The 27616-nt window shown below is 38.3% G+C and overlaps 1 protein-coding gene across 1 annotated transcript in view; it reads right to left on the reverse strand.

The window, feature by feature from the left end:
* Positions 1-3378: 3378 nt before the first annotated feature.
* MPDZ (multiple PDZ domain protein) overlaps positions 3379-27616 on the reverse strand; it is a 76171-nt gene continuing 51933 nt past the window's right edge. The window contains exons 25-43 of the mRNA XM_009581028.1: positions 23543-23705; positions 22743-22939; positions 20583-20674; positions 20213-20303; positions 19786-19866; positions 18609-18701; positions 18442-18516; positions 16816-16993; positions 14926-15071; positions 14496-14579; positions 14195-14388; positions 13797-13944; positions 9099-9195; positions 8395-8438; positions 7179-7301; positions 6123-6227; positions 5893-6005; positions 4684-4807; positions 3379-3822 (exon numbers count right to left, since the gene is read on the reverse strand). Coding sequence (XP_009579323.1) covers positions 3676-3822; positions 4684-4807; positions 5893-6005; positions 6123-6227; positions 7179-7301; positions 8395-8438; positions 9099-9195; positions 13797-13944; positions 14195-14388; positions 14496-14579; positions 14926-15071; positions 16816-16993; positions 18442-18516; positions 18609-18701; positions 19786-19866; positions 20213-20303; positions 20583-20674; positions 22743-22939; positions 23543-23705 — 2295 coding nt within the window. The 3' untranslated portion in view covers positions 3379-3675. The remainder of the gene's footprint in view (positions 3823-4683; positions 4808-5892; positions 6006-6122; positions 6228-7178; positions 7302-8394; positions 8439-9098; positions 9196-13796; positions 13945-14194; positions 14389-14495; positions 14580-14925; positions 15072-16815; positions 16994-18441; positions 18517-18608; positions 18702-19785; positions 19867-20212; positions 20304-20582; positions 20675-22742; positions 22940-23542; positions 23706-27616) is intronic.

Consider the following 27616-nt stretch of genomic DNA (forward strand, 5'->3'; position numbering starts at 1 on the left):
TCCCGAGTATCGGTGGCACAACTTCACAAGCTAACACATAACCCTGCAACAGTGGCTATGAACTAACATGCATTAAAATCAGGATCTAGACAGCTGTTGAGGAAAATGCACAATTCCAATTCAGAAAGAAAAAAAAACAGCTTGTGTATACACTGCAGGTGTTGAAAGTGCTAAGGACAACAATGTGCTAATGTGCACAGTTTTAATAGCATTTGTAAAGGAAGTGAAAATTTTTATCTATTCTTAGTAGTTTCAAGTGGTGCCTAAGACAGAAGTGCTCCCTACACATGAATATTTTAGATGCTTTGAAGAATTTGTTTTTTAAAAAGCAAGAAAAAGGTGTGTGTGGGAAACCATTATCAGCCTCTTTCCAATGTCACTCTCACTCTGAGATAAAGCTTTCTTTGCAAAACACTATTAGAAGTACTAAGTTACTCCACATTACTTGCAGGTCTCTGTCAGTAAAACAAAACATCTTTTTGCCACTTAAGAACAAAGACAACAACTTTTTTCTTCTTTTAGGTTTTTTAGGCAAGTCCATGTCTACGTCTACAGAATATACAGCTTCTTTTTTTCTTTTAAAAAGAAGCCAGATAGGGTGAAGGGAAGGGGATCCTCAACGGCCACTAAATTCCACCCACTCTCCCAACTGAGAATTACCAATACCATTGCTTCCAGAAACCTAACCCAGAAATAAAATCCAGGAGAGGAATGAACAGGAAAGCAGCCATGCAATGATACCTGCTCACTGCCAAGGAATGAAATATGTACCTTCCCATGAGCTGGCTGTCCTCTGTCCAGACCCACAAAAACTTACAAAAAGTGACAGTCTCTTTCATTAATACCACTCTAAGATAACTAGCATTGAATAGATGAGAGGTAAGCAGAGTTAAAAGAAAGGACTGGGTATCTGAACAGACAGTGGGCTGGAGCCTTTAAGATGCCAGGACCTTCAGCTCTAACTCTGTCAAGTCCCATAGTTATTACAGTCACATGGAAAAAATTTAACCAAAACCCGAAGACTTGGTAGAACTGGGGCCATAGTACCTAGCACCTTACAGGACTAACCCCTGTGATATGAAAGTTGCATTGAATATCGAATGACAAAGAAAACCAAACACCCTAAGTCTGCAAAGTTTATTACACCTCAAGGTCCAGTGCATGGCAGCCACTAAGCAGTGGTCATGCAACAGCTTTCCTGGCATGGAGCTTGGGGGAGATCCTGTGCTCTGAAGCAGCAGTGTGGGTCACAGCTAAAAGCAAAGTCCCAGGCTTCATGGGTCACTGTTTTGATCCCTCATGGCAAGTTCCATGCCTGAAGAAATGCTTTTTAAACAGACTGAACAATGATTAATGCTGTCTGTTTCAAAAAAGCAAGGCAGCTTCATATTAATTCCTAGATAGTTTTGGTATCTGGTCTCATGGATTTGCTATGAGTTTGCAACTGAAGATTAAATCTTAAAATCCAAATAAAGCAATTTTTAGCAGATGCTTTAAGGTTCACGTAAAGAGTAATGCAATTTTTTTTTGCTATTAATTTAAATTTTTTTGAATTAATCTTTCACAACAGCATGAACAATGCAAGCATGCCATTGTAAAGCAACCAGAAACACACCTGCAACTTTATTTCTTCATCATGACAGTTTGGAATTTATTCACTTAAATCTTCCATTTAGACATAACAGCAGTAACAAAATACCTGTACACTACTTCTGTTACAAATATAGTCACTATTTAAAGTGACTTAACGTACTCTAATGTAGGCGTTTCTCACTCTAACCAAGGAATAAGTATAGAAGAGCAATTCAATAACAACAGCATCCAGTAATGGTACCATATGTTTTCTTTCATCTTAGCCTATCACAGTGTAACTTCTAGAATAGTTAAAGAGACAAAGAGAGTGGTTTTTTTAAATTAATTCACTTAGACTTAGCTATCAATTTGTTAATACTATTTCACAGACATTTCTAATACTGTTTTTGTGTCCCACTAAAACAAATGCTAGTATTTCGTATCTTCCCCTCATAATGGCTTGACCATTGCCTGCATTTTCAGTTCAGATTTCTCTTAAATGACAACTGATGTGGTGGCCTTCTTGCTACAATTTTTTTTGCTAATTAACCAAAGGGTCTTGCTGCTAATTAGCATGCTAATTAGCTAGGTATCCTTCTCCCTCAAAAGACTTGGTGAAATTTTTCTGCAGGAAGTTAAATCATGGGCAAAGTGTGCTTTATCTGCCAGATTCCTAAGAGCCAGTTTGAAGGAACAGAGGCAAAGGCAGGCTACAATCAGCTAAGGGTTTCAGTGAGTGCCATTTTCAGATAAAGTTTTAGTGAGGATCCCAACTTAGGAAGCTGAGGATGTTGATAAATCTATTAATCACATTGCTGCCCAAATAACAGCTCCACAGTTGCATCGTACTTACTAGACACTTGTATTTGTGGCCCTCAAATCTCCTCTTCTGCTTAATGCTGATGCAGAAAGACCTTCACTGCTGTCTTACTACTCACCTCCACTGGGAGGGATTTGCAGCATTTTACCCACCCTGAACCGGTTTTAGGCCTCCTCAGTCCAAGGAGGACACTACCTTTGCTGCTACTGGTAACAGCAGCAACACCGTAACATCAACTTCTTCCACCACGGCTTAACAAATATCTACAAGTCTCTGTCTGCAGCTAAGTAAACCTGTCCTGAGCAGTTTGTTCGCGGCTCTGAGTCAAGCAGCTCATAGAAACGTCTGCACTGAGCCTGTAGTTAATCTTGCACCTTGGAAGAGGACAACCTTCACTTACACACATTTCATACTGGGAAGATTGCTTTCACACCCACATAGGCTAGAAAACACTACTATTATAAAAGAAAAGTCTGCTTCTTCTAATATTGCAGTTGGTGGGCACTCTCATTCACCAGGAGTAGTTTCCACTAGCAAATGGATTTTTTAGCCCTGAGCACAAGTCCTCTCCTTTCAAAACAAACACACACATACCCCTGCCTCAAAAAAGAAAACCCAAACCCTCAAACCTAAGCAAAACTAAAACACAGTTTTCTTTTTTGTCCATGACTTAGGATATTTAAACACAAAACAGACAGGCAAAAATACCAACTCAAGTCATCCTCCCAGCTCCTTCTACTTGGCATTGTGAAATAATACAAATAACTATCTAAGTCCATTAATCATCTGCCTCCAGATTACATATTTTACCTTCTTTTCCCAAAATTCCCTATTTTGTTAATACTTTCATTCTTCAATAACCTTATTTCTGTTTTCTGACTACTGATGCCCATGCCTATTGTTGACTTGGTGACTTTAGAATTTTTCCAACATATTTCAAGTATCAAAGCCTCTTAGCAAAACATTCCAGTTTTGTTGTGTGGTTATTAACGCAAGCATTCCTGGGTTTTTTTTGGTGGCTTACAAGCATTCGTTATAATACTAGTAGGAAAAATATCCACGTCTTTCCACAGTTGACATAACTCCATCCCAGTGGTTTGACAGTGAGTGAAACACTTCTATTGTACACAAAAAGTATGGTTAAATGTTATCTTTCTTCAGTGTTGTAACAGAGTCCTGTGAAGCTGAAAGAGCAAGAAGGCTATATAAACATTTCCATTCTCTTTGCTATGCGGAATGTAAATAATATAGTGTTATTGACCCTATCCCTTTGGGCAGCCTGTTCACGACAAAACAGTCAAAGTGACTGTTCCTTTTGTCCTTTTCAGAATAGCAACCGCTTCCTCATGGGTCACCCCTTCTAAACTCTGCCCATTCACAGCAATTATTTGATCCCCCCTCTTCAGGCGTCCATCTTCTGCTGCTGCACCCTGAAACGACACAACACGTTACTGCAGACTCATTGCACTTCTTTTTCTCCCTGCCACACTGTCCTTATGGTCTGAAAAAGATGGGTTCAGTGCACAAAACCCCTTAAAACTTTGATTTTCAATGATTCAACTACAGTCAATTGTAGTACAGCTGGCTACTACTGCAGTATGCCCTGCCCTGTCTAAGTTTCACAACATCGAGAAATTGGATCTACAGGATTTTTATATTCCCTTAACACTGTTTGTCCAGCTAGTACAACATCTAAGCTCTACTATCATAGAAGTAAGATTTTCAAGACCTGAAGAAGTTTTCAGCAACTGGTCTAAGAGATTCAGTAATCAAAACCCAGCTCTGTACTTGGATTTACCATAAAAGTTTGGGATTCTTGATTTCAGTTTTTTCTGACTCAGAGCTGTCTCCTAGGACAGTCCAAACTATCAAATCCAGGTCAGTACCTGAACTTCTCCAAAGGTCCAGACTGAGTTCAATTACTTTATCTTGGTCTCCCTTTCAGGCTCTCAGTCAAAATAAATAAAAGAGTCCCTTCTACTACCTGAAGAAAATACACTCTAAACATAAGGCAAGGGGGCTGTTTTTCTAAGTATGTGCACAATTCCAGTTTTGAGAGTTGAAGAAGACACTCTGCCATATGCAGAGTCACATGCATTTGGAAATTCGGAATCTTCCTAAGGCTATAACCTTCAAATGCTGCAAACACATTTTGACCAGCACTTACACTAAGGCAGAAAAGCTGTAAGAAACTGTAACAATCCTTTGGCTTCAAGCTTAGGCCATGATTTAAGATAGTAGCTGCTGTGAACTAACTAATAAATGGATTGACTGAACAAATTTACACTTACCTTTGCAAACACCGTCTTCACATAAATGGGTAAGTCCCCATGGGGACTGCCATAACCGCCCACAATACTAAAGCCTAGGCCATCTGGTCCTCTATCCAGAGTAATGGTCTTGTACTGAGGAGGTCTAAGAAAAGGAAAAAGAGTATTGCGATGTTGTCTGAACTTATGATTTAACATGTAGAATATTCAACAAAAAAAATTTTTCCTTTCAAGCTAAGCAATATATTTCCCTTTCCGCTATAACTATAAATGCTTTTATTATAATGAACCGGCTATTTTAGTTAATGTAAAACACTGTAACTGTCTAATGCCGTCGGTATTACTTAAAGGTAGCTATTTCAAACACCTCTTCCACCCAGCTTAGGGCATAGGTACGGCTGCAACATCCCACTAACAGTGCTTACTAGCGAAGCAGAGATGCAATACCATGCAATACCTCAAATTTCTGTAACAAACACTTACTTTACAAATCCTGTAACGCATTACACCTCCTAAAAAAGGTCTAACATTAGTCCCAATAGTTTATGTTGTAAGGTTTAATTGCTTCTCTCCTCCTCTAACATATGACTGTGTATTTGTATGTATGCATTTATACAGACCATTTATAGGTATATTTCCCCACATACATTTTAAGAAATTTTGAAGTTCTATCTTTCGAAGTAGATTTGTGTGGCTAAAGAACCCCATTCTCTCTTTCCCCATTCCTAGAAGAAAAACGCCTCAGATTTATGTCAGAGTTTGAGGCAAAACTTGTTTACATAGCTGTACCTTGCAGTCTACCAGAAGCAGTATACCTTGTATGCCAGAAAAGTTCGATGCTCCTGATAGCCCAGTGCTAGAAAGCACATTATGGGAACACAGGTACCACTGTGGAAAGGGCCTCGCTATTTAAGTCTGAGAAAAAACATTTTGGGTGTATCAGTTAATCTCAGCTGCCAAGGCTCAGTGAAACAAAGGATGCTGTATTTACAGAGAAGAAATCAAATCACACCGTATCTGTACAGAAGGGCAAAATAAAGCAGCACAGCAAACCACATCGTGAAAAATGCAGAAGAGAACCTATGGCCTACAGGTCTTACGTATACCAAATGCTTATGTCCCGATTAAGTCAAACAGTTCATCCATTACTTCCTAGAATTTAAAGTATTTTAGATTGAGTTCCACCTAAAATAACAGGCTACAGAGGTTGTATATTTTACAGTTACTGACCCTAAATCATCCTGAAAAATGCTGGTTGAAGTTAGTCCCACAAATGAAAGATTGGACGTAGGTGGATCCTGCTGCTGACCAGTTATGACACTTACTTCTCCTCCAGCTACAACCTAGGAACAGAGTTCATAAACCAGTACAATGAGAATGCTGACACTAAAATAATTTATTGTAGCAGCTGGCAAAATAGTATTCAGAAAATATTTCAAATGTCACTGAAGATTTTTTACCTGCAACTCAATAGTGCCTGAAGCATTTTTTAAGAGACTAACAGCTTGGGAGTGAGTCATGCCCTCAGTAGATGTTCCACAGATGCTAACAATCCTGTCCCCAACCTGCAGAAGAATATGTAGAAAATCTAACTAGCAGTAAGTTCAGTTACATAGATGTATTTGTCACTTTCTTTCAGCAATAGCAGATCTGTGTATTTGCATTTAGCCAGATTTTATCAGTGATACAGGGCAGGAAGAGAGAAATTAGCAACTGTTCACAGTACATTTTTTGTCAAAGGCAGATCGTCTTTGAACTACATAATGACCCAATACAAAGGTAGAAAATTCAACATCACAGTTAGGAAACTACACTGGTTTAGTGTATTCAATGTAAAAAAGTAATGATGCTTTACGGAATTGATCCTAATACTCTAGAAATATACAGCATGAGAAAAAAAAAAAAAGGTGCATTTTGCATGTCACCTGAGGATAAACAGACTGAAGTAGTAAATTATCATCAGAGATTGTATGTTTGAATTCATCCTGAAATAACACTGCCCATTTTCCAAGGAGCATGAGTCAAATTCAACCACCTCTGCTACAGATTGGATACAGTACGCATGTAAGTGCTGTCTCAGGTAAGACCTGCCCCTTCAAATTAGAACCTAAAAAGTACTATCTCTATCCTAAGACAGTTAAGCACAGAAAACATGAGAGATAAAACAGACTGCGTACATACAGTTGCACGAATGACCACCACACTCATCAGTGGAGCTCACTTACAGAATCCATCAATCTGAATCACTCTCTCTACTTTTAGTTTTCACAAACTGACTACCTCTGTGATCCAAGATTGCTTTAGGACTTCCTTCCCAAAGTTAGTATCTTCAAGCAATTACCTTTTACCATGATACCAATCTGAGTTACCATTTTGTCAATCCAAACAGCAAAAATTCTTGTCACAGCCAGAAGCACTTATGACTGTACCATTAAACTGCTAATTTATTGCCTGCCTAGAGTAATTACCGTGCATTACCCATGCAATCTTTACAACCTTCTTAACAATTAACTTACTCTGAGTTTCTGAGTCTGAGCTGCAACTCCATTCGGATGCATCATGGCAATAAATATAGGAACATCTCCAAGAGGACTTCCTACGCCTCCAGCAATGCTCACTCCTAGTGAATCTGCAGGGCCCTGTTATTGTCATGAAAAAAGATTAGATTTTTCTGGAAAGAAAAACACATACAGAGAATTGTAGGCTTATCTCAAAATAAAGACCCTATTTATGAAAATCAGAGTTCCTATGTCTCAAGCCTTTTTTTAAGCTAATACACTTTGCATCATTTTGAGAAAGCACAGAGAGCACAATATATGTTTCTTCCTATCAGCAGTAGGTGACAATTTGCTGACTTAGTTGTATGTTTTATCTTAACCAAACTAAATACAGAATTCAGCGTCAGACCCTTAATGTCAGCATAGAAAGTCTAGGCAAGGAAAACTGCACAGATGGGATTGCTTGTCCTTAATATTGTCTGTATCAATCTCCTATTATGAACCTCCCGAAGACTAGAATTAATCTTTATGCTCCCCCTAGTGTCCTATTGTTGAAGAACAAAACTAGCTGTTCACTACTGTGCAACACCCTACTACCTAACTGCAAAAACTGCTATTGTAAACTGGTACTTGCAGATTCTACTGTAAAAAGAGAATGGCTAAATACAATCCAAGTAATTAAGTAAACTAGATGCCAGGCAAAGTCAAAGAAATATAAGTATTTTGGACAATCAGAAGCAGTCTGTGACTCAGATCTCATGCTCCTGTAAATAAGGAAGTCAACTGAATTTCACAGTTGAAAACCTCGCAGCTGTCATGTAAGAGCCTACCCATTAAAAATACGTGTGAAGAAACATATGAAATACAAACCAATAGGCTTCCAACTTTAGTACAGTTCCCCTGACTTCACTAAAACAGAGTCTGCATTTAACGCAGTCTGATAACAGTAAAACTAGGTCCCATTATCTCTTAGTAATCCTTCCTCCTTTTGCTTTCGAAACAGGTCACAAAATGTGATCGCATAAATAGCACTGATTTTACATAAAAATACAGTCAGTGGAGATCATACAGTCTTGACCTGAAAAGATAGGCAAATTAATTAGCTATTGCCACATCAATTTGTCTTTCAAAATAATTAACTGGGTCAGACTTCTTCCTTTCTGTAAACACACCTATTGACAACAAATCTACAAAAACCTGATCCTGATAAATACCACTTCATGCTGTAACTCACCTTTTTTATTAAAACTGTTCGTAGTCCCTGTATTTCAGAAGCTGCTGTCAAATGAATTTAAAAAAAGAAAAGTTAAAGTAGCATTTTTAGGAAACTTTTCCATTAAAGTTATCCAAACCGCTATGATGAGTCTAACTTTCTGCTGGTTTATTACAGACATATGTTTTAAGCAGATTTTGAAAGTAGCTGTCATTAAATTAATATTGAAATACCTCTAGAATGGGTGAAAAAGTAATTCATTCTCTCCATTTAAGTAACTTTTGGAATTAGACTGCTAAATAGAATGCTCAAATAGAACAGAAAAAACTATTATTTGCTAGCAATACTGCGGTCAGAAGTAACCTTGTTCTAAATTTGAGCACGAGACAGCTACTCCACATCTATTATAATTTAACTATACAGTACCTGGATTTCCACGAATGAGAGAGCTTCACTGAAGACATATTTAGATTAAATAGAAAATTATGCTCAACTTAGATTCTCAACATCTAAACTGTTGGTATAACAAGCTGCTAGTTTCTTTTATAAAAAGTTATTCGAAGATATATATGATGTACTGTACAATAACCACCCCTGCAGCATTTTAATGACTACGGAAGTACTTTCAGGCCTACAGCACATAATTACAACTTTTTAGAAAAAGTGAAAGATCTCAGCTACCAGTTCACATGTACAAAATACTGAAAGCACCAAAGAAACCTTACTGATATTCTTCTTCAGACTACTTTCAAAGACCTCAGGTGCACTGGACCCAGAAACCGGCAAACTGAACGATGAGAGACTGCCACTTCCTTCACTGACCTAAATACAGAGTTAGATTGGGATTAGAGATCAGCTTCAGACACCCAGTTGATAGAAGTAAAACTGTAACCCACTGTATTCAGTGGATTTTGCTGTATTTTACTTTTTCTGTGCCTGGTTAAAGTTGACACAGTGAACCTCCATATATTTCTTAGTCACTCTAGAGGGCTCCTTGTTTGAAGCATCATTAAACCAACAGAGGTTGCATGCCTACAAACCCATGCAACGCTGTGAAGCACTGTTTCTGAGGGCCAGACTGTCCTTATATTTGCACCTTCTGTCATCTCACAGAGATCTTCTGGTACAAAAGTTAGCCACGATTATCAAGGCAGGGACAGAATACAAAAGACAGATCTTTATACATCCTCATGTGTACTGATGCTTACCCACTCCATCAGCTAAAACTAAGATTAGGCTCTTCACTCACAGGCTTCACCTGCACAATTTCCAGAAAGATTTTCACTATACCCGCAGGGCAATGTAAAGGAACAACATGGCTCCCAGTGAGACTAGTTTGCTGAATGTTACACTCTTCAAAACATTCAACATTGTGAGCTGCTTCTTAGTTAACTCAGATTAAGACCATCCAGAGCCTGCATGTTTTCATCTTGTTTGGCATTACCCGTTTTGAAGAGAGCCTAACATTTTAGTATTATCCAGTCTTAACCTGCTCACTTTAAACTCTTTAATTATGGTTTGTCTTAAAATTATTTATCTTCAGTACATTATGATCTGCATACCCAGTTTATAACCAGAGAAAGTTCTAAGGTAACTTGTGAACTTTCAGAAATATAGCTCCTACTGGAGAGAATCACGATGTGAGCTGCTACCACAGCATTCAAATGCAGAAACTGATGTGAGTTTGTAACACTCTACCATTAGACCAACAATAAAATAAATAAACTTGAAAGAAGCCTGATGGAAAGGGTGCAGGTTTCCTGCTTCTGATGACCAAGATTATGATAAGAATATGCAAGGAGTGGAGAAATTCACTAAGTTTACTGAAACAATACTCCATTGCATGCCAAGCACTCCTGAAGTAACAAAGAGGTTTGAAGTCCACTCCAGCTTCTGGTATCGATGAGAATCAAAGCTCGCTCTGCTTCCCAGGCGGGAGCCATAAAAATCAGACTAGTCCACATAGCAAAGCCATTTCTGGAAAACATTTTTGGCTGGACCATGTCTTTACAGATACAGTATGCTAAAGTGAACATATAAAAAGGTTACCGAAAAGCTGCGAAGTACGTAAAACCTCCTACTTTTCTTCATCTTGGATCAGGTATGTGGAAAATCATTGTCGTCATAAAACCGATTCTTTTTATTTTCTTTCATTATTTAACCACAATTTATTTCTTCCAAACTAAACAGTTTTACAGTTACACACCTGACTGCTCTGGGACGTTCTCCTCTCGGAGTGGAATGGACCAGTTTTTATTCTTCCAACCTCTAGTCTTACCGTACCTAATGAACACTAAAGAACCAGTCATTTATAACACATCTCTTCTGTATACAACATTAAAGCCTATGACAATATTTAAGTCACTTATTAAATGGCAGAAGAAGAAAAAAATATGGACAGAGGGGAAAATAACAGGCTAACAACCCCACAATGAGCACTGAGCAGACAGAGCTCATGCAGGATCAGAGCCACACAAACCAAGTACACCATGATACTCAATACTGAGCAGGGTACTTTTTGGATTAACCAGTATTACAATACAGATGTGAAAATTACACAAGAAGACTAATTCTGTTACCCTTCACTTAACAGGGAGTAGGTTTGGCTTCTCAACTGTAATGTCAACATATATTTTCAAGATGGCATTTTTCAAGGAATAGTGAAATTGACTATTTGTACAATAGGCACTAAGAACAGTATAACATCTCAAAGTATTAATCATTATTCCTATTGATATGGCCGAGAACATGGGATTTAAACTAGTAGTTTGTCATCTCTCTCCTGCTCTTGAAATTATCTGTTGCTTTGGATCCATACCAACATAACCAACAAAAAGAAATTTTGGGCAGTTTTCCAAATATCTATCTGTAGTTTAAGTGACCTTTCTGCATCTGACTGCCCAACAGGAAGCTGGGTGATATGGACTGTTCGCACATTGGAAAATCCTTCCACTACTCTTTAAGCTTTTAATTACACTATTAAGTATTTACACGTCTGCATAAAATGCATGTCTCAGAAGAAAATTCACCCTGCAATCAAATATTTAGAAAACAAGACATTAGGCTAATTTTGGAAACACATAGATAAGTTATTATCACAAACTATTATCACAAACATTCAGAAAACTGGACTTCCGAAATAACACAAGAAGTGTCAAAAGAAGACCACCTATCTGCAACGTATTCAAATACAGAAATTTCAAAGTTCTGTTGCCATTTTGCCTTTTCTTCTTTCTTCCACTGGGAAGTTGTTAGTATGAACTCCTGTATCCAAAGAACTTAATACTACATAAGTTCCCTTTATTTATCGTGTTTTAGCTATATTACCCTAAGAGAGGTTCATGTATTTGTCAGATTTACAGTAAGAAATAGACCAATATGTAAAAACCAACAACAGGACATACCCATTCAAATAGGGTTTCCATATCTCATATCTTGTTGCTATTCTCTTAGGGGTGACATTAAAAGAGATTTATTACTAAATTGCTTTTTATTTTTTAAATAATGTTGACTTATCTGTGTCCTGGGACAGACTTGATCAGGGCTCAGGCAAAACCATTCTTTCCTGCTTGCATGAATTGACTCATATTAAACCATACGGACAAGTCTTATCCATAATGGAAAATTGAGGAAGTAATCTATGTACCTAAAATTACCACATCCTCACATAAAATGCAAGCCCACAAATGAGATTTAAAAGTTATAATGTGTGAAAGTGGGAGGTAATACTTTCCAACTGAACTTGTGAATAAATCAATTCACATTTAGTTTTATTACAGCTGTCTCTTCCTGAAATCTCCCATTTGATAAATCTGTAGATCGAATGAGGGGAAAAAATTACCAGCTTTTCACATGTTTTAGGGATACTTAAAAAGAAACACTGCAAGAACATGCAGAATTCTCAGCCTGACAATACGTTCCAGTGGTCTCATGCTACTTAAAATACATTGGGATTTTCCAAAGATTATAAATAATTTTCTAGCAAAATACGTTTCAGGCAATTCAAGACAATTCACTCCTAGACCTTACTCTCACCTTACTGACACCTGAACTAAAAATGGTGACTGCCTACTTGTCAGTGATCATGCTTTACTCCATTCATACTGCGTGAACAAAACAGATCATTAACAATAATATGAGATATTTTAAAAGCCTCATTTCTCAGGGCTAGACAATTAATTACAAGTACCACTGAGTGGGATGAAGTATTTAAAACATGAATATATGAATGATAAGTGGGAACTAAGAATCTTCAGCTAGATACTCCAAAATGTTTGCGAAAGTGAAAGAAATTTTCCACATAAAATAGCATTTGCATTTAGAGGATATGTAAAGTGCAGCACATGAAGAAGAAATGCACTATCCTTAGATAAAATAAAGTATCAGGTAAGAATGGAAAAGTACTATTCCCCAGAAGAGCATATTAACGAGTTCACTGCCAGAACACAGACCCAGTTCTGGCATTCTCACTTACGGGCACATGCTGAAAATACAGAAAAAGTATCCCACCTTCCCTTTCTAATGCCTGCCCCGCTCCCAAAAGAAAAAAAAAACAAAGTTCAAGGAACTGTTCAAGACCTGGAAAAATATACCTTTGAATGTGAGTGCAAAGAAGCATGATCGTGTGTCTATGTATCCAAGAGTCAGCTATGAGTAGTGGCTGTATTTCCAGTGGAACAATTTTCCACTGGAAAATGCTGACTCCATGGAATTCTTACCATGCAGCATGAATGTCTCAAAACCCTGGATGTAAAAGAGACAAGCTGGCTGACCAGCTGGAATTCCTGTCAGACCACAAGAAATGTTGTATATCTGACTTCATTCTGATTCGGAAATAGGGGAAAGACATCAGAAGCAAAAAATTTATAGAGAACAGAAATTCTGGTTCCAAGAGCTGCAGATAGAAGTTTACTTCAGTTATCTTTGTGAGAAAGCAAATTCTTATACTAGATGCTTTGGTCATGGGAAAATGCATTATAGTATTAAATGGATGTAAGGTGACACTAGACATACACAGGGAAAAAAAAAAAAGATTAATGTTCTAATCACTTTTTGGCACAACTACTCCGATGAATTCTCCACCATTTAATGTCAGTTCTGCATACCTTTCTAAAAATGTGAGATAGTTAACAAGTTACCAGTTCATTGGAGAAAATACAGCATTAAGTTTTAGGTTGTTCTAGGTAAAGGTCTTCTATTGCCCTATAAACCTAAGGCACCCTGCACCACCACTAGTCCCATTTTCATCAGGCAAAGTATCAAAATCTGAATGCTCTAGACTTCAGGAAGCTTAAATTTGGATCCACAGCTCATTCTCACTGACATCTCAGTAACAGCCTGAACTCAGTTTGAATAAAACTAAAGCTTTCAAAAAGTCTGGATCTCAATTCTTCACTTTTATCCACCTTCTCTTTTCCCAATACCTTTAGCAAAGCTGCAACAGCCTCCTGGTTAGCATTTCGAACATCTTCTCCATTCACTGTCAATATCTGGTCTCCTTGCATCAATCTCCCATCTGTATCTGCTATTCCTCCTTTGACGATGTCTGACACAAACACCCCTGTATCATTTCTGCAAATACACACATGAATTTTGCATTACAGTATTGTTTGAGGGCCATTTTCATGGCTTGCTGTTGGGAACACAATGAACATTGTCTCATTTTTCTGCTGGGCTAGTTCCTCTAGGAATGGCCAATTAGCTTAGGCACAAAAATGACATGTACGGCCTTCAAGCCCACGGGATCTGAGCACTAGACCCTAACAGAAACATGAGCATGCCCAGCAAGTCCCAGACATTGACTCTCCAGGTACATTCACACCTTTTCCCAACAATACTCAGCCCGAGGCCTTTGCCAGGCTTCTTTTGGAGCTCTATATTGAGTACATCATACATGTCTTCCTCCTTGTACTGGGCCTCATCTCTGTACACAGTGAGACGAACTTTTTGGGGAGTCTGTCGGAGGACATTTATCGCTTCATCATGTGTGGCATTCCTAAGGTCAATCCCGTTCACCTGCCATGAAAGCATACAATGATAAACTGTGCAGGACTTTCCAGCAGACAAATAGAAGATGCCTAGCTAGCAAATAACAATAAAAGTGACCAAAGAAACCACCACACCTCTAATATCTGATCCCCAGCCCACAGTCTCCCATCTTTAGATGCTGCTCCTTCTTCATATACTTCATGGATAATGATAGCTCCCTGTGGATAAATAAAACAAAAATAAATTGCATGTTGAAAGAACATGCCCCTACTTTGAACCAAGAGCAACTGAAAATTCATACTATAATTAACCAGTGATAAACAAAACAGTCAGATGTATGATGAACAAATTACCAAATACTTAAGAAGTTCATTTGTACTTTCAATTTTAAAAGTGCTTTTTTCTTTTTTTTTTTTTTCCTTTCCCCCCCTGCCCCGTACTGGTACCTTTGGTATCTTTCTATAAATGCTACAGGAACACATAAAGAAAAAATCTCTTCTATCAGACATTTTAATTTCATTATTGTTATTTCACTTGAGTGACACACATATTTTTCCAACCAACCAGCAAAGTGTCTGCTCCTCCAACAATGCTCAGACCAAGACCAGTCCGCCCTTTGGAGATATCAATGGTTGTTTCACATCCAGGAATGATGGGACAAGTAGCTGGGTCAGAGGCTAACGTGGCTGGAGTTGAAGACCTGCTTGTATCTAAAACAACAATTAAACGTCCTGGTTACAGTTAAAAGGGCTCAGTATTAGAAAAGTGACTTAAAACAGCATTTTCAGAGTTCACTGACAGCTCTACAGCAACAGATGAACAGCTGACCTACAGAGAATGATGCTGCCAACTCTCTCTTTCACTATCCTGTAGTTTTCATCGCAGTTGTCCTGTTTTTACACCATCAAGTACCCGGATCACAGTTTTGAGTTTACTGACAAAATATCACACACATTGTGCTGTATTTGTACTACCAAGTTCACTCTTACAGTCTGGATAGCCAAAGAAGCTATTGTATACAACAGATGCTATTTAGGATAGAATTGAACTTAAACATCTGTACCAGCAACTATGCAATGTAGATCAGAGATAAATGAAGTGCATAGTATGTATTAAATACATGGATTCAAGGATGTCAGCCCTGCACTTTTGCAATGGGTCAAGTCAAGGTTCATCTAACTAAATATTCCATCTCAGACTCAGATCTGTACCATGAGAAACAATGGTAAGTATGAATCAAATACAGTGGTATTTCACAAGTCCAGCAATCCATGGTCAAGTCAAAGGTTTTATACACATCATAATATTTAGTGGCTCTCAAAAAGAACTTTTTTACACCAGTCCAACTTCTAACTGGCCACCGACACAGCTTCTGGAAGCAGTAAGTTTTGCGGTGTAAATATATATTCTCATAGCGTAAACATATATGGCATCCTTACGCAGCAATTTATCTGTAAATTCAGTATCTCTGGTATGTCACAAATGGATTTTGCTTCTGTATTTTAGTCGGTTCTGCTGTGCAGAGAAAACAAGGTGCAGGGCCGGCAAAAAGGTGGGTTTGCTAAAAGAAAGCTGGGGAATAAATTATAATATCAGGTGGAGAACCAAGACGAGGAGTATCTTCCAGCTGGGTCGCGGATGCCTGTAAATCTAGTGAAGCCAAGTTACAATCACAGAACCCCAGGATGCTGGAGGGAGCACTGCTGAAATCTCCATCAGGTCTTTATCCCTAAGACTTGGTGTGGCAGGGTGGAGATGGAAGGGATAGACTTGGACAAAGTCATAGATTTTACCCTAAAACTATATGCAGAAGGGAAGACAACAGACTTATTACCTAGTAGGTCTCCTGTGTTTCTTAACATTTCTTTATAGTAGTATAATTGTATATCAATCCTACTGCTAGTAATAAGCAATAGAAACATGACTCAGTAATACTTGCAGTGATGTACATATAAATTAACTGTGATGTGCGCATTACTCAATTAAGTTATTACCTTCTTAGTAGTGTGTTGCTTAAAAAATAACCATCATCAACCAGTCGCATTTCAACTCTCCACTCTAAAGGGGAAGAGTCAAACGTGGCTAGTCATAAATGGCAAGACAGTCTCAACCACTCCCCTGTTTTAGGAAAGATGACGTGACTTTTCTCCCTCATTTAAAGGAATGCCTTCCACTTAGTTCTAGACAACCATGACAGAGGCATCGGCTGCACAGCATTTGGGAGGGAGGAGGAAATCCCTCCATCCTCCCACCTCTACAACAGGCCAGTGGGAAGGCAAGGGTCTTCAGTGTGGAGCCTCACTGCTTTATTTAGATGGATCTGTAACCCATAAGTACTAGAAAGTGCAACTCAGACAGCTGAGTGCATACAGAAAGAGAAAGCTTGCTTATAAGCTGGGTCTTCATTTTTACGTCACAACCTCAGTGAAAATAGACACACAAGGAGAATCTTACTTTTGACTGCTTCTGGTTCTGGTGAGCTGGAAGAGGGGACAGTTGCTGGCGGCTGCGTACTCCTCCTCTCTGCTGGGGCAGTGCTGGAAGGGACTGGTGCTGCAGTCAGGTTATCCATCTCTGCTGAGTTGATTGTAAGCCTCACCATAGTTTTGGATGTCTTCAGGAGACTAATAAACTGAATGATAAAGAGAAAAGCTGGTGAACAGTGTAACTGGACTGTTCAGTTGTAGAACAAAAACAAAGCAGAAGAACTGTTCTGCAAACTGAAGCTACAAGATACAAACCTGCAGGTTTTCTTGGTAATGAACAAGGACAAATATTGATGTTTTTTACAAGAAACAACAACGGAGTTAACTGTGGGCCAGACCTGGCTGATGTTAATCAAGTAGCTTCCATGAAACTTCGCCAAACTATACCACACAAGAATATGGCAGTCTTTTGATGGCTTCTCTGGACAAAATACTATGTTTATAGCAATTATTACAAAAATCGGAGAACTAGTATTGTCTTTTAATGTTTGGGTGAGCCCAATTCTGATCCCACATAAGTCAATGCCAAAACATCTATTGATTTAGATAAATGTGCTACTGCCATCCTTGCTCCTTAATCAGATGCACAGCTGGAAGGAAAACCTGAAAATATTATCTAAACTATGGGAGGAGAGGAGGACACCAGGGTGTAATGCAAAATCTAGTTTAAGGGGATACTGAAAAACCTTCAAAATTAATTGCCATCTTGCAGAAAAGACACCAAATCCTCCCAAGACTTTCCATTTCAGTAAAATCAGAAGTATTTTCAGAAATTACTTACTCAATCTCTCTGTCTCTTCTTCCAAACCTACCTACTTCCCGGCAGAATCTTCCCTTCACTCTCTTACTCATTTACTGCTTCAGAAATAGCAGCGCATCAAAGAGTAAGATGGATGCTCTCCTAATTGCCCTTTAACAAACAGAAAGTGATCTTCTCATGCCTAAAGAATCACTTTTCTTGGTAGTAAGGCAGGTGCTAGAAAAAAGCCCTCCTTGATTCATTACAGAACGCAAATTGAGTTTGCTGAGCTAGAAGTTAGAAATAAATCTTGCTATTTAGGAATGGAGATAGTTTTCTCCGAAAGGTTGAAATACCAGGCTTGGAATATAATAAGGCCGTTATTACAGACTCCCCATGTATAAGCACAGTTCATGACCTGATTTACCATTGATGCAACTAACGCACATAAATTTACACAAATTAATTTTACCGGTTCTAATACTTTTCAAGTGGAGTAGCTATGAAGAGCCATTATTGAGCGATAGTTGATGGCTTTTATCCCACAACTAAGTGCCTCTCAGTCATCAGATCTGAACCACAGGCAGAAAAAAAAAAATCACATCTGTAGCACAGAGATAAAGATTCACATACTGCATTAATAAAAAATAGCAGCTAAGCTTTAAATTCAGGCTTTAGCTTATTCTGCAGTAGTTTTCTTATCCAGGCAATGCCTGCAGATCTTTGGTTCTTTAGCCAGCTTTGAAAATGAAGTCAGAGTATAGTCACAAAAACCTCACTGGTTTGTTTAAGACACTATCACTTCCTACATTAATTGGTGCAATTTCTGCAACATTCCTGACACTTCAGAAACACCTTTTCTACTGGATATCCCACAACAATTTCATCATCCACTGCCAGGATCTGATCTCCGACTTTGATTCGTCCATCCTGGAAACAACATAGAATAAAAAATATGAGCTCTGAATGCTACTCCAAAAACCATTTTTCATTCCCTATTTGGATTTTAAATGTTTTCACACCTTTGCTGCTGCACCATGATCTGTTAAGCTCTTAATAACTACTCCATTAACTGTGTCTTCTTCACTAATGGCAATTCCCAACCCTCCTTGATCCTGGGGCAAACAGAAAAATGCAAATGGTTAGGTACTGTTTTTATCAAAACGTTAGAACACATTCACTAAGGACTAGTGAAGCCTGAAGACATAACAAAAGTTTGGGTTTTCATAATGCATCATTATTTTTGATTTTAAACTAATCTATTTCTGAAACAGATTTTGCCAACCTACAAACAGTATATTGGCTACCAAGATAAATCTGAAACACTTCTAAATTCAAAACCATTCCTTTGAAACTTACAAGACCAATTGTGATTCAGTTGTTAAACTCATAAATAGGAGTAAGAAACACAAAATATTTGGAAACTACGAACTGAGGTAAATAAAACTTCATGATATAGCTTAAATTCGTTATTTGACATCACAGAAAAAATACACACAGGAGTGGAAAATACAGAGGATGGAAAAATGTATGCTCTTCCTGTGAAACTAATTAATGCTTTCACTTAGAATTAAATCATCCAGGTACCATCACCTGTAAGATATTCTCCTGGTTAATAATGGAAGGCTAGATGCCTTCCAAGGAGAAAAACTTACCAACAGTTCGCAAGTCTCTATGCTTATATCCACTGAATGCATCTGTCTTCTCCACGTCCCTAAGCAGGAGCAGCAATTTTTCCACCCTCCTTTGGCAGCTTCATAGTTACAAAACACCTGGCCATTTTCTCCCAGCTGCACAGTTTCCACTAAATATGCCTGTTGTTTGGGGGATTTGGTGCTTATAATCCGCTAATTCATTTACTTCAAACAACTAAGGCAATGATTTTACCTGAGGCACCACCAGCAGCTGGTTACCAGAAGTTTTGGAAATAGGACAACAGGTGACTTCTCCCAGAGACACAGTGTAATTGGCAAATTTATGTGAACGTAAAGAGACTCATGAGGTTGCCAAAGGTAGTCATTATGTCAGGAAAACTTTGAGGTCCATCCACAAATAGGAAGAGAAGACCTCTAGAAATCTCTATTCTGACTTCCAGTAAGTAAGGGACAAAGTTTGTTTGTCATAAAAGGGACTCCATTACAAAAAAGCAAGCTAATGAATACAAACGTGGCTGCTGTAAACTTAGTTTTCAGCACATACCTTAGGGAGTTCCACATACTGAATGTTTTTACATGAACTGAAGTCAGAACAAGCACTGGAGTTTGCAGCACTGATATCAATCTAATAGAAAATGAAAACATAACTATGAGCAACTATATTTAACATTTTGCATCAAAATAAAGTAGCGCAAAAACATTTAAAGCGGGTCTGATCACTTTCTGGATTCATTTAAACTGCTATAACCCTATTCATGGGAATGTTAGATCTACTTCATAGTTTAGATGAACATAAAGTAAACCAGAACTGAGCACAGCTGTACTAAATTTAGCAGCTTTATTAAAATCTCGTTTGTTTTTCCCTTGGATTTCTTTTTCTTTTGTATTATTTGCTAAGCAGACAGGGCAATCTTCTATCCAGAACAATGTTAGTATCTCAGTCAAATGAGAAAAACAAAAATTTACTTTACCTCTTGATGCTGAAGTGTCCCTGAAGTACCCTGTGAAGCCTCTACTGACTTTGAAGGGCAAACAGCCATCTGATTTACTGCATCCTTATTTCTATAACAGATTCCGTTAAAGAATGTAGTAAGAATGCAGTAATACAGCACCGTATTTCTTAAAACAAGTTTAAGTCTAGCCCTTTCTTTTCCTTTATTTCTGGCATTCACAATGCAAGTATCAAACCAGAAAACTCAAGACATATTTAATGACTACTAAGAACTGGGTTCAAAAGCACATCTATCTCACCAAAATTAAAAATAAAACAGAAACACTCTGTGCAAAACTCGAGCATATTAAAAATAAACCTTTTTAGCCAAATCTTTAACCAGAACTTACCTGATAAAGATTATTTTCACTTTAGATGGTGCACATTTGATTATTGAGGAAGCATTCTGATGAGTCCTTCCGTAGAGTATTTGCCCATTTATCTATACAAAGGAAGGTAGCGATTATTTCTCAAAATATTTAATTCCTTTATACTTAAACTAATTTTTAAGAAAAATCCATTACCCCACATCACGGGCTAAAGCAGAAATTGTATTAAAATAACAGAGTATGTTGTGTCCTGCTTTTACTCCCTTCTTCCAGTAAAAAATTCCTTATAGCTTGACTTCAGACTAACACCGTCACAGTGCTAAAAATGTCATTCTCTGAGTTATACTGGATTGACTTGGCACATCATCTATTTCCTCTTGCCATTGATCACCTCAATAAAGGGCCATGGTAAATTCTAACCATAACAAATAAATGAATCGCTTATATCCAGCAACGAGATTGCTATTATTTATCGAATCTCTGCTCTGAGCCAGGCACTTTATACACAGGAGTCTGAACACTGGTGCATTTACAATCTGAAGATTTGACCTGACAATCATTATCTTCATTTGGCAGAGTAGACTCACTGAAACCCCTTGAAGCTCCTATGATTTCAATATGATTGGAGGTATCAGCGTGAATTTGCAGAATAAGGCCATTATTCGCTCACGTTTTATTAGTTGCATTTGTTCTTGGAAATGGAAAACTGCAGTGCAGAAGTCCACTCTAAGAAAGGCGAAATGATTGGAAAAGGACAGCTTGGACCTACACAAAGGGAAAATAATGCAACGCACACCGAGGTAGTACTAACAGAAGCAGAGAAACAGTGAACAGTGAGCAACAAACACAAGACACTGAACTGAGGGTTGAGCATAACAGCAACCCTTCGGCTCCCATGCAGGCTGTGTCCACCAGGCATTGTCACAGGGATACTGAGCCGGAGGTGACAATCCAGATGCAGCACTGCTTCCAGTGTCTGCCATGGGCTTGTGAAGAACCATGGTCAGGCTATCAGCTGGGCAAGGGGTCATGGCCCGCCACAGCTGATGGACAGCTACTTGGGAAGATAAGGAGGCAAGCTCAGATGTCTCCTCTCAGAAGAGGTTGAGACAATCTCTTAGCATCAGTTTGCAGGTTTACAGCGTGGACAGTAAGCAAGGAATCACATGAGAGCAGACTCAGCCAGATGAGTTTCAGTGTGTTCTGAGGATACTCAGCATCTGCAACATCAAGGTTTTAAAACCAGACATTTTAAGTGATGCAAGAGAACCGCCTAGCAGGTAACATTGCACTTTGCAACTAACAGGTCCCTCCATGAGACTAGGTCCACAGTGCCACAAATTCCTTAGCTTCTCTCGTAGCCTGCAACGGCCAGCCTACATCACTTACTTTCTCAGTGTCTCCCTCAAGCTTTGTTCAGTCTCACCACTCCCTGCCTGTACCATCTCCCCAGTGTATCCTCATACACTCCCACATACAGTTCTAAAGTTACACAAAGCATTTCTGTGAGGTTAATGTTACCTACCGCTATCAGAAAGAACGGGAAAAACTATAGCAGAGAATACATCTGCAAGTATCATCAACTGAACTGTGGTAATATAAAAATATAGCTTGTGCTAATATACATATTGGGAATATTAGCTGCACATTCAGCGGTTGGGTCCCTCCACAAAGCCACTAGAGAACGGCCTGAATGTGCCATGAGATAAAAGTCTGTAATACAAATGTATCTGTTCCCGTTTCCCAAATTTAATTTACATTTTATATGTTACACAACATAAAAATAGTCTCGTATTATCACACTTCCAGTAGACAGAGAAGTGATTAGAAAGTCTGGAGCACTCCACACATGGATGGACTAAAGGACTTCAGTATTTTCCATGGTCTGCAATGCACTGTCCTTCCATACATCTCCATAACCCAGAAACTGCTGTCATCCCCCATTTTTATCCATTTTAAATACACACATACACCTTTACTTAGTACTACTATAACCAGGGAAAAAAATTCCAGGGGCAATCATCTGGCAGGATGAAAATCTCGTAGCATAGTGATGTCAACTTGGGTAACCTGGGGATTTCAAAGTCGACTGAAGAACATCTATATTGCAGCAAGAATCTAATATTTTAGTGCATTTTAAGTCAGCATGTTTGGGTTTCACTATAAATTGCAAAAACTCACCTCTAGTAATTCATCCGCAATCTGTAACCTGCCATCTTTGCCAGCAGCTCCATTTGGATCAATTCCCACTATAAAGACACTCATCCTGGATCGGTCTTTATTACCAGCAAGACTAAGTCCCAGACCTGTCCTTCCTTTTTCCAGCTCAATCATGTGTAGCTCCCCCGGTAGATTTCCATAGCGCTGCATGATCTTTTCTAAATGTAAAAGTGTGGGCAGCAGAGGTTGGATTTACATTAGAAAGTTTCACAAGTGACCTAGAGAGTCAAGATCCATGTCCAGTGGGCAGTATCTAACAGAAGAATCCCAAACTGGATGAGAAAATTTTAAGTGTACACCACACTTTCTTTTAAGCTAAGCCTTAGGTGATTTATATAATATTTCTAATTCCTTGTTTTCCTTCTAACTTTGGAAAACATTAAAACTTCTCTTAAAAAAACACTTTTCACACATAAAAGCAATAATCTTCCCTCCAGTTACACCTTCAGGTAACAGAAGCTTTCACATCAATCACTGCCATCAGTTACCTAGACTACACTGAAACTCTTCAAATAGTCCTACATGTGAAACAGTGAATCTGGACCACGGAGGAAAACAGAGATTGGAGTACAATGAAGAAGAACAAATTAGTTTTATATTTCACCATGTGCATCTGACCAACCACAACTGAAAGCTGATAGCAACACTAAACCACGAAGCACACGAGAACGAAGTAGTTCAAACTGGACCCCCCATATCTTCTGCTACAGTACTATTTCAACACTGAATATTTCAAACATTATCACAAAGGATAAACTTACTCCAGCTGTAACCGAACTCATCCTCCTTCTCCACATCCTCGGGGACTCTGCTAGAAGACGACTGTGCAACATCACAGCTCATTCCTGAAAATGCTGAAGGAGGGGGCAGGGGCAAGTTACAAAGCGAAGTCTTTTCTGCCTCTAAATCGGACTGACCAAATACCTGTGGAGAATAAGAAAAACGCAGTGGCTAAGCAGATGCAGACTCTGTTTAGGGCAAACTAGTATGTCGAAATGGCAGTGACTATGGCTTTGAAGTTTAAATACCAAGCAGCTGGAATTCTAAATGAATAACACGGCACAGAAAGGCTGCAAGAGATCAAAGATAGAAACAAACACCAGGCAAAGTAAGACATAACATCACTCCAAAATGTATTCGGAAGCAAACAGAACTCACAATAAAGGCCCAATTCAGCAAAGTTTTATGTGCCACTTTACATTTCAGAAAAAGTCTCTTACAAAGACTCAAGTGATTTTTTTTTTAATGCCATATTTGTAAAAGACTTCTACTTCTTTTTTTTTTTAAAAGCCACTGCATATAATTTCTTCCTATGATATGCTTTGGAAGCCAAATAGGAGGAAAGGGAAAGGAAACAAAGAACTTGGTGCTTTCAAAAATGCCTCCAGAAAAAAAAAGGTAACTGGCGTATTAACTGAAAGGATGATTTAAAAACAAAATTAAACAGACAGTAACAGAAGAAATCCACAGTAACTGGACTTTTTCAGTGTTATTTACTGGTTTCCTATAAGCTGCACAGGGGAGATCAAATAAAGGAGGATACAGATTAAACCACAAAGGAGAAAAATACTTTTTGGTCTTGATGTATGTGGTCTTTTCATATTCACAAAAAGTTAAAAGTAAACACATGACTACTGCAATATAAAGGTTAAACGCTCAAATCCAAAATCTGGCAAGCCTCCAGTCAAGTGAGTTTCCCTGAGGAATATGTACTCTCATCAGGGATTTGGGTAAGTGTTTGTAATTTGTATCGTTTTGGCTTGCTCAGAGTAAACATGTAGGCAAGAAACTGGTGTCTCAGTATCATCATTCTGAAGCTTATGCATGCCCAACAGACTTTGCTACTCGGCAGATCAGCTGTTGATGTAAACAACAAAAACTTCAGATGAAAACCAAGTATTTTTCCAATACTAGGATTTTCAGATGTTGCCCTAGCTTCATAGCCCTGTTCACATCATTTTAGCTTTCATTACCTCCATTCACAAAAGTTTGAACACAGTATCTCAGATGGTGTCTCTGGGTGCCAAAAACAGAGACAATTTCTTCATTAGAGGCAACAGTGAAACGGGTAACAACATACACCTTGGAAGACTTAAATCCACTTTAAATTGAAGGTGTTGAAAAAACTAGGAAGTTACCCATTTAGTCATACTAAGAGATTTAAGGAAGGTCCCATCTCTCAGGGAAAATGAGTTACCTTCATTCTCTATATACTCCAAACATTTAAAGAAAATGCAAATGCCCTATTTCAGTTCCCTCACTCTGCTTCTGCCTGAAAAAGATTTTCCTTTCATTCAGGAACTTGTTATAGGAGCTTAACTAAGAAGTCATTTAATGTCAAAGTGTGGGAAATTTTAATATGGCACCCAAGCCAATCATTTATATAAAAAATGCCATATAAAAGCCGTATGATTTTTTGTATCATTATATCAGTCACATCGATCTGTGATTCAAATTTAAGACAACACCATCCTGCTGAGATGATACCATGCATCACTAAACTTCATATAGGAATTATTTACAGTTTATGCAAATTATACTCTAAAACATACTTACAGACATAAACCTCAACTGAAGCACCAAAATTCTAGCAAAGACATTGTTACCCATCAGAATCAGAGTAGGGTGGAAATACTACTTAGTAACATTCAAAGTGATTTTTCATAATCAAAAATTCATGAGTCCACCATGGAGAAAAGCTGGTGACAGACCTCTACCTCAAGGAGGGTGAAGGGGAGAGTAAATAGAAACACTAATTTTTCAGAGTGCTTCCTGGAGTTTTAACTAGAAAGCTACATAACATACTGAAAAAATGAGGAAACACAGTGTGAGAGCAGACCAGATCAGCAGACCTTACAGCAGCCTCTGTGTTTTAAAACCAAAATTAACATATCACTTTAGTGGTACTCTTGGTAAATGACAGTGTCCGAGATCTTTGCAAAACTAAAGAAAACATCACCAAAAAAAAGAACAAAAAATTGCCGTCAAGGACCTCTGGAATATCTATAAAGCGTGAATGTATGGCTATATCCTGATTAGCACTTATGAACTGCAGCCACCATAATCTGATTGACAAAAAGCATGCTTCTTTCTGTACCTCTGTGCACGCGTACATAAATCTGAACATGTCTGATGTTTAAGGAAACGCTGAAACGAAAGTAAAAAGCAAGGCTCCTTTGTGAGAAGAGTAAAAAGGGTGTAACAATGCCATGTGGGCAGAGAGGATCATGTCCTGCCTCCAGAACTCAGCCTGCCACGCATGCACCGCCAGCAGCAGAAGCTGGCCCCCGCAGTTTACACACACATAAGACTTTTGCTCCCTGAATCAGGCCACACACAAAAAACCTAAAATGCTTTAACTCATGAAATACTTTCAGTGTGCCACAGCACAGTATTTCATTTAAAATGCAAAGCATCAGACAGTGCATGAACCCATTTTGCTACCAGGGTCACTCCGATCACAGCCAAGCAAACATTAATAACGGCAGCAAGTTTGGAGCAGTATCACTTTCAACAAAGGAGGCACACACGGAGGAAGAAGCAGTACTCTGGGGGGTATCACAGGCCATGTACAAATGTACAGCACACATACGGTAGGACCCACTCACTGGAATCAAGACAAACCTTGAATGGTGTGGGAGCAAAAGGGTTAGTTGGGGAACAACGGAAGGTAACCCTAATTGGATTCGATACCTCCTACAGTAACAGAAAACAGCAATCCACATGTTACAGCACCTTTGGCAATACATAGCATTATTAATGAATAACTCACTTTCAATTACAGATTCATTTTACTAACCACAGCAACTTTATTAACTCCATTTATAAATGGACAAAAGTATTTATGGGGTTATTAAGGACCCTGATTCAGCAAAATTTCTTACCGTACATGAACCTTAGTTCAGCAGAAGCGGACAGAGGTGACAAGAGGCCATTCTTATCTCTATGTTAAAAAAGGAATTATGCAGAAACTGCAAAAACATTAGGTTTTCTCTAAAAAGATGTAATTTTTTTTCAGAAATACTTTTGAAAATGTAGAAAATAAAAGCCATCATTTCTGTTACGCTTCTACTCCCTTTCCTCAGAACTGTAACAAACACAAAGACAGATTTCAAAAACACACATGCAATTATACACCACATATCATATCATAAATGTTCGTTGTACAATCGATATATTTGACAACATGGGAAAATAAACAACAGGCACAATCACTCCCAAGATGTATAACCAGCTTGAAATTATTTTATTAAATCAGAAATGCATGCACGTAAGAATTAAGCCTTTATTTATTATTGTGTTAGAGGTTAATTCTGTTCCCAATGTGAATAACATGCAGTAAGCACTAACCACAAAAAACAGAATCTAATTTTTTTCATATTTCCAAAGATGTCAGCATCCTGTTCATGGTGCATTAAAAAAATTTTCAAGAAGCAGAGGGAAAATATTTTCAGCATCATAAAATATAAGCTGCCAATGTTTTTCTTCATGCAAAAAGAAAAGAGAGGTATCAAAGCTGCAAAGTCCTAACCACACAAAAAGAAAATGAAGTACATAGCAGCAAAACACCTCACACTGATGAGAGAGTTACATTCAGGTGGATATTTTAACATATACCACAGGGACTGATTTTGTAATTGAGAACCTACTCCTTTGGTAGCTCTGATTAGATCAGATTTGGTGGTTATGATTAATGGAGCTGGCATTTTTTAACTTCTTCAAAACTTTCCTACGTGCATGCATGTCTGTCTTTTAATTCACTACACAGAATTTCCACTCTCATCAGCACAGTATTTTACCCAAATTGGTATGAAAGAATTCAAATGCAGAGAGAC

The sequence above is a fragment of the Fulmarus glacialis genome, unplaced genomic scaffold (assembly GCF_000690835.1).
Source record: "Fulmarus glacialis isolate BGI_N327 unplaced genomic scaffold, ASM69083v1 scaffold8507, whole genome shotgun sequence".
In the NCBI taxonomy this organism is placed as follows: Eukaryota; Metazoa; Chordata; class Aves; order Procellariiformes; family Procellariidae; genus Fulmarus; species Fulmarus glacialis.